Here is a 6,869-nt window from a genome sequence, read left to right as displayed (position 1 = left end):
TTTTTTTTTTTTTTTTTTTTTTTTTTTCTAAAACTACTTGAAATGTAAAATTAGCATGGGCATCGGAAGCTAGTCGTATCTCACATCCTTGTACAGGGTAATCTGTGGCATAGGGGTTACTTTCATTCAACCTTTGTATTACTCATCATTTTTCAACCGGGAGAAGGCATATGGATACTCTGATGATTTTGAACGGTAAGTAGACCTAATCGACAGATTTGTTTTCCCACTGTTGTCTGAGGCTGCTTATGGCTACTAAAACAAGACATTCTTATGCAATTTGAGCATTCCGCAGAATACAAACTCTGTCCATTCTTATTGAATGCCTGTATCAGTTTTTAGACATGCATTCAATTGTGTCAAGAAGCGTAGAATATAAAAATTAATGCTATTGCCCTCCTACCGTATTGACATCCCGAGTCTTTGAAAAGTAAAGTCTATTGCAAGCCCTACAAAGAATGGAATTTAATTAAGATTGTCATCTCTTTGCATATTTATATTATCTCTTACTAAGTTTAGGATATCAAACTGATCTAGGATTTAGATTCCGTACCAGAATGGTCATTGACCAGCCTACAAGATAATCGGAGTGATTGTGAAGTTATGTTCGAATGATCACTGACCTTCGACCATCCATGGTTTAATATAATGTAACTTGAGATGAACGTCAAAAGATTCTAGTCTAAAATCTCATTATGAATCTTAACTAAAGAAACAAATGCATGTTTCTTTATCTCATCTATTTAGTTATTTTCCTGTTTTCAGGTTTATGTACTTTTCTCGGGCAGCATTGGATTATATTGTGAAATCTGGCAAGAAGCCTGATGTGTTGCATATACACAATTGGCAGACTGCTATAATAGGACCGCTTTTCTGGGACATTTTTGTTCAACAGGTTTAACTGATAATTAGCATCTTTCATTCCCGCTTCTTTTTCTTCTAATTTTCCTTTTTTGGGTCCAGTTAGGTCTTAGGGCGGAACTCTTGTTTCCATGTTAGTATCTTTCTGAATCTACGACATCATGTTAGTCTATGTTAGTAACAAAATTGCCTTTGCCCTACAGAACAGGTGGTATATAATCTTTTTACTGTATAAAAGTTAGTTGCACTGATATTTCATGTAACTTGGAATAATTGTAGGAAAGTATGGAGTCATTTTCAAGAATGAAAATATGGAAATGGTGATTTAAAAAGTTGAGTTGTTCTAAAAGGTCAAGATAGATGATCTTTTGAGTACACACAAACATCAAATAAACCCCAAGAGAAACAAACAACCAGACCTGAATGGAAAGAGTACTAACCAAACCTCACGCAAAAAGCAAAACACAAGAGAAGCAAAGTTGGTATCGTCGAATCCAACGACACAGACAACCAGAAAACTCAAGCTGCTACAAACCCAGGCGACTGAAGGTGGAATGGTGCTCTCTCTCATGCGCCTACACGTGGGATAAAGGGTGGTGGATTCCAGCGATGGGTGGGGCAATGCGTGGTTTCTTTGGCTGTCGAATTCTTGGGACTGAAAGGTTGGCGGCTGGGCTCTTTGTATGCACTGTGACAAAAAAACGACAAAAGATGGTCAAAGAATTAGAGGAACCAAAATGACAATTTAACCTATCTTTTAATTTGAAGGAGTTTGCATGCAGCCTTTTTGTTGGATGGGTTGTTTTCTGTTCACTTTTTTTTGGATGAAGTACTTGAAGTAATCTACTGCTTTAAATTAAATACGTAGGTGGCTTTTCTTTTACCTTGTTGTTAAACATTGATTTGGGTTATCATAAACAAACAACTTTTTGGTTTTTTGACCTTCCGATTACTGTGATAAAAAATAACTTAATAACTAAATAATATTCATATGCTTACTTACGTAGCTTTGCTAATTTTGTAGGAAATTTCTTTTTCTTATATGGATGTTGTTTACCCATGTTTATAGGGACTTGAAGGTTCTAGAATTCTATTCACATGTCACGACATCCATTCACAGGCAAGTTAGAAATTATGTTTTTGGCAGTTATTAAAATGTGTTCTCCAAGTTGTAATACGAATGATGAGATTATCCAAAATATCCTAGCCTCTTATACAACCAGAGAAACTGGCACTATGCGGACTTGATCCTACAAAACTTCATCGTCCTGATCGTCTGCAAGACAACCCCAATACACATCTTGCAAACATTATGAAGGTATAGAATGTAGAATATTTGAATTTCTTTGGTAAGGCCAATCTTATAATTTTAGGTGTAGCAATTGTCTTGCTCTTGTTTCTCTTATAAACCAGTCTTGTTTTTGCCTGTTAGAGGAAAATATAAAAAGACTGTCCTGTATTAAGTTCTTGAACAGTTATGCATATTGATTAATATCCTAGGTCTATATTGAGTTTCAAGCTTCCTATCAGTATCAGGTACCATGTAATATATTGCCTGTGATTTTACAGGGCGGAATTGTTTACTCCAATAAAGTTGTAATAATGTCATCCACACATTCAAAAGGCCATATAATTCATAGTTCGAGTCATGGTTTGGAAACTACCTTGAACATGCACAAGTAAGTTGTCGTCTTTTGCAATTCCTGAAACTGGATTGCTTGAGTTCTTTCTTGGATTGCGTTTCAAACAAATTTTCCTTCATCTAGTTGATTGGAACTTGATAAATGATTGTATAGCAGACAAATGATATAGTTACAGGCACCACACTGTAATATTGCTAAAATGAAAAAGGAAAAAGGTGATGGACAATTTGAGAGGTCTATTCTCTCCCAAAAGATACGAAATTCAAACCTACCTCCTATGTAACTACTCAAGGACCCCACCTACCTCCTGTATAAAATATTTCCTTCCCCCAACTAAACTACTCTGGACTTTACCTGACCTCACCTTTCTTTTCATAGATCTATATTTTTCCGTATACTGTTTCTTACTTTGCATATCTCATATAAATCTTAAGAATTATATTTGATAGCTTCTACCCATTCTCCAGTTACAAGGTCAAAGTGCAACTGATTATCCTGCATGTAACAAGTTAGGCGGGATGAATTTTTATTTTCTGTTTGTTGCTTATTGCCTTATTGCAGGGACAAATTGCTTGTCTCCCCTTGTGGGTTTGAGAGCTCATCTTGGGATCCTGAAAAAGATAAAATTCTTCCAGAAAATTATAGTGCAGATGATATGAAAGGAAAATCTGTATGCAAAATTGCGTTGCAGCAAAAGCTGGGATTACCTGAGAATGCTTCTATTATCACCGTAAGTATCCTACTGTTCGTCAAGTAGGCTTCAGGATGTTTTCTGGATTTTTATGTTTCTAAATCGTGGTGTTATATTACGTTCTGGGGGAGAAAATTTTGTTACCTTTAAAAACGTCTATGCGTCATATGTGTAGTCATAACTTGGATTCTCATATGATATTTTGTCATGAATTGAAATCACTTAAAGTTCAATAAGCTATAGAATAGGACTTTTTGCTTGCGAGTTTGGAGATGTGCTACACAGATGATGAAAATTTTATCCATTGACGAAAGCATTACCAATCATACTGAGTATTTATACAACCTTTTAACACTTCCCGACTGCTAACAGATGCTTCATATGCTTCTTCTTCTTGGATTATAATCATGTCATCAACTGAAATAATTTGGCAATGAAAAGTCTCAAGGCATCATCTACAAGGGACTGAATGCAGAAAGAAAACTCTCGAAGTGTATGGGTGCTTATCAGCATATTTATCCATCCACGCGTATATTATATTTGTAGCACCTGATTATTTCTGTTCTCCTTCGAACTTCATTTCTGAACCTCTAGGCAGCTTGCCCTTTCTTTTTACTTCATCCTTTTTACTTTCATGCTGTATTGCTTCTTCTGCTCTTCCTTGAATACTGCAGCTGTAAAGATGCTAATAGACTATTGCCTTTGGCTCTGTACATTTCTAATCCATTGCCGCCCCATCAGGTTGGATGCTTTTTGTCAGATTTGTCAGATTTGTCAGATGTTGACAAAGAGGACCTGATAGCAATTGTTAAGAATGGTACCAGATTGGCTGTCCAGGTTGTAATCTCCTCTCTAAAACTTACATGCTGAATTCTACTGAAACCTTTTACCTGCCATTGCACTCGAACATGAAGTTATAGTGAAAATTTATGGTCTGTACTCTTGTATTTATGGTGGAAGCAATCAGTTGAGCATATGTAGTTTTTGTTAGCTCGTTCTTTTCTCCTACAAAATTCATTTTATGGGATGATGAGTGCTAACTGGTTTCTTATAGTTCATCTTCATGACGACTGGCAAGATGAAAAGTGGACAAAAGGAACTAGAATCTCTTCAAGTAAAAATTGAGGTACTTTCTTTTTGTTGATCTCGTCTATTTTCCTTTCATCTCACAAATCAAGTCATCTACTGGGGACCACATACAGTAAGGCAAGCATAACAAAAGTGACGATGATAATCTTACTGTTATCTCACATGATAATCAACTCATTTTGGATATAGTGCATGATTCTGGTAATTGGTTAAATTTTAGATTGCTCATCATCATACTGACTTAATCTAAAACAGTTGCAACCAGTTGATTTTTTTTAGCAACTATCAATCATTGCAGGATGAAAACGTCAGGTTCATAAACAGACACGATGAGACATTGTCGCATCTCATTTTTGGAGGTTCCAACATTATCTTGTGCCAGTCTCTTCACGATCCTATTCTGCAAGTGCCAGTAAGTACTATTCTCTTCTCTTCGTCCAGGTGTGGTGATTATTTGTAAACAGTCCAGTTGTAAGCTAAGTCTTCAAGTTGACCTGTATTTCATCAGTGAGGAAGAGGAGATCTGTGTGGCAAGTTTATAAGTTTTGATTTTCCCCTGAACATATATAAGCAATACTCAACTCTGACAACCATTGTGGGATAATTAAAGGACCTCTAGATTAGGACCAGCAGAGTTTCCTTAGCATTTTAATCTATCGTGGACTGTTCAGCGAATATGTATTAATTTGGAGTTTCATACCATTTGCTGAAGTTAAAGTTTCGTCTACTCCAGAAGGTGGCCCAATACCTGGAACTTAAATGTTTATTAGTGAATTCTACTTCTATAACCACAATGTGGACATGTAGGGCATGAAGGTTAATTGTTCAGTTAATATCTTTGTCATTTCTACTTTGACTGTATTCTGTCTCAATCCCATCTGTTGTCTGGACTGTTCCATGTCAACCTCTGAACTTGTGTTCCAAGCCCAAGGGCGAATAGTTTGTTACAACTTTTTTCTTTTTTTTTATCTTTCCTTCGATAATGTAGTTGAAGGCTATGAGATATGGAGCTGCTCCAATTGCAATCACCTCCAATGACAACGGATTCAGGTAACTGTTTTTAGCAAATTGAAGTTTGGATACATGTGAATGGTGATGTACTCTTTGTTAATTTCTTGTGAAAAGAAATATAAAAGGATTCATTGATTTCTTTAATTTCCATGTTGCCAGACACTTTCCGGATCACGACTACGAGACTACTAAATTAGCAATGTTCATCAACTCTACCTTCGGATACTTGTCCTTCAGCCAAGCACTAGATGAAATTGTAAGTGTTAATGAGTTATAAAACCTCATACAAAATAACTTATTAAGGAGTTTGTTATATCTTGTAGCTGCTATGCAATGGGCAATACCTTATTTCCATATTTTCTTTGGGACTGTGTACAGAATAACAATCCATCCGAGTGGAATCATAAAGTGTTTGATGCCATGACCAAGGACTTCTCCTGGGATGCAGAGTGCTGTGATATCTATCTCTCTGCTTACACAGCTATAAAGAGCTTGTGAACCAGGTACAAAGTAGAGCGTACAAACATACATATCGACAATATTTGCATCCATCACTGAAGCTTGCACGCCATTGCAGCTATGTGGTGGAGCTTGATTCCAGACTTCCGGTCTATAATGGACAGATTTTAGGTTTGTAAATGAAGAGATAGGTAGTTTTTATTTTTAATAGTAATTTATATGTGAATATAAAGAATGGGGATGTACCGAAAGGCTGAATGTGCAGCTAAAAAGACTCGTTTTTATTTTAATTGTTTTAAAAAGAAACTAGTCAAACTAAACCGTACCACCTACCTGTTATTTTCTCCTCCAAGTGGAGAAATTATTCGAGGTTGGTACGTGTCGGTGGTTTATGTCGTTGGATTTTGACCAGAGAAACTAAAAATTATGATTTTGTCGAGCGAGTTACAAAGTGACAACTTGTTGACCATGTTGAATAGTTTTGCTTCAAAGTGGTGTGATTCAACCTTCAAGCAAGCTGCAATTATACTCCTCTACATGCAGTTCATTTTCTTCTCTTGTGCCACCTGCTTCCTGTTTTCCTCAGAATTCATATTTTCTTCAAATTTTCTTCAAGTTTCTGTTTCCTCTCGTTGGAATTTGGGGTTCAAGGTTTGCATGAGAATAATGTTTAAAAATACATGCTTATGCTTAGATATAAAATATTTGGTTGGTTTAAATCGTATTCTGACTTTTGAATCTCTGCAGTTTATTTATTTTGGTCCGAACTTCAATATGATTTTTTGTTCTCTGGATTCTTTGCTCGTTCTTTCTGGTAGTTAAGTTACGTTTGCCGAACTCAAAATCTTATCTAGCACTGTGTAGAGCCATGTGTATATGACATTAGGTTTAGACTAGCTAGCTTTAAGCAATAAGTCACGTGTTCGAATCTCCATTTTCTTGCAGGGTTAAAACTCAAAAGGGTTAATCAAGACTAATACGGTTATGCACATCTGAAAATAAAACTAAATGTAATCATTTTTAGTTCGTTTCTTACTATTTGAGTTGTTGAAATTCATTGATTGAAGTTTTGTCTTAAATCTATCCATTTAAAAAAGGTGTCACGACGACAACAC

At 35.9% G+C, this 6,869-nt stretch overlaps 1 protein-coding gene across 4 annotated transcripts in view; it reads left to right on the top strand.

The window, feature by feature from the left end:
- Positions 1-6,290, top strand: part of LOC111463277 (probable starch synthase 4, chloroplastic/amyloplastic) — a 10,157-nt gene extending 3,867 nt beyond the window's left edge. For 2 of the 4 annotated variants that reach the window (XM_023107148.1, XM_023107150.1), the window contains 12 exons: positions 97-195; positions 766-895; positions 1,931-1,981; positions 2,069-2,179; positions 2,431-2,540; positions 3,066-3,234; positions 3,937-4,032; positions 4,250-4,321; positions 4,574-4,696; positions 5,273-5,334; positions 5,455-5,551; positions 5,674-6,290. In XM_023107148.1, coding sequence (XP_022962916.1) covers positions 97-195; positions 766-895; positions 1,931-1,981; positions 2,069-2,179; positions 2,431-2,540; positions 3,066-3,234; positions 3,937-4,032; positions 4,250-4,321; positions 4,574-4,696; positions 5,273-5,334; positions 5,455-5,551; positions 5,674-5,793 — 1,240 coding nt within the window. In that variant the 3' untranslated portion in view covers positions 5,794-6,290. Of the gene's footprint in view, positions 1-96; positions 196-765; positions 896-1,930; positions 1,982-2,068; positions 2,180-2,430; positions 2,541-3,065; positions 3,235-3,936; positions 4,033-4,249; positions 4,322-4,397; positions 4,486-4,563; positions 4,697-5,272; positions 5,335-5,454; positions 5,552-5,673 lie in introns of those variants that run through there. The other 2 variants (XM_023107149.1, XR_002713861.1) reach the window with 2 other exon arrangements.
- Positions 6,291-6,869: the final 579 nt, after the last annotated feature.

The sequence above is a fragment of the Cucurbita moschata genome, unplaced genomic scaffold (genome assembly GCF_002738365.1).
Source record: "Cucurbita moschata cultivar Rifu unplaced genomic scaffold, Cmos_1.0 Cmo_Scf00028, whole genome shotgun sequence".
In the NCBI taxonomy this organism is placed as follows: Eukaryota; Viridiplantae; Streptophyta; class Magnoliopsida; order Cucurbitales; family Cucurbitaceae; genus Cucurbita; species Cucurbita moschata.
This window is presented reverse-complemented; position numbering and strand designations above follow the sequence as displayed.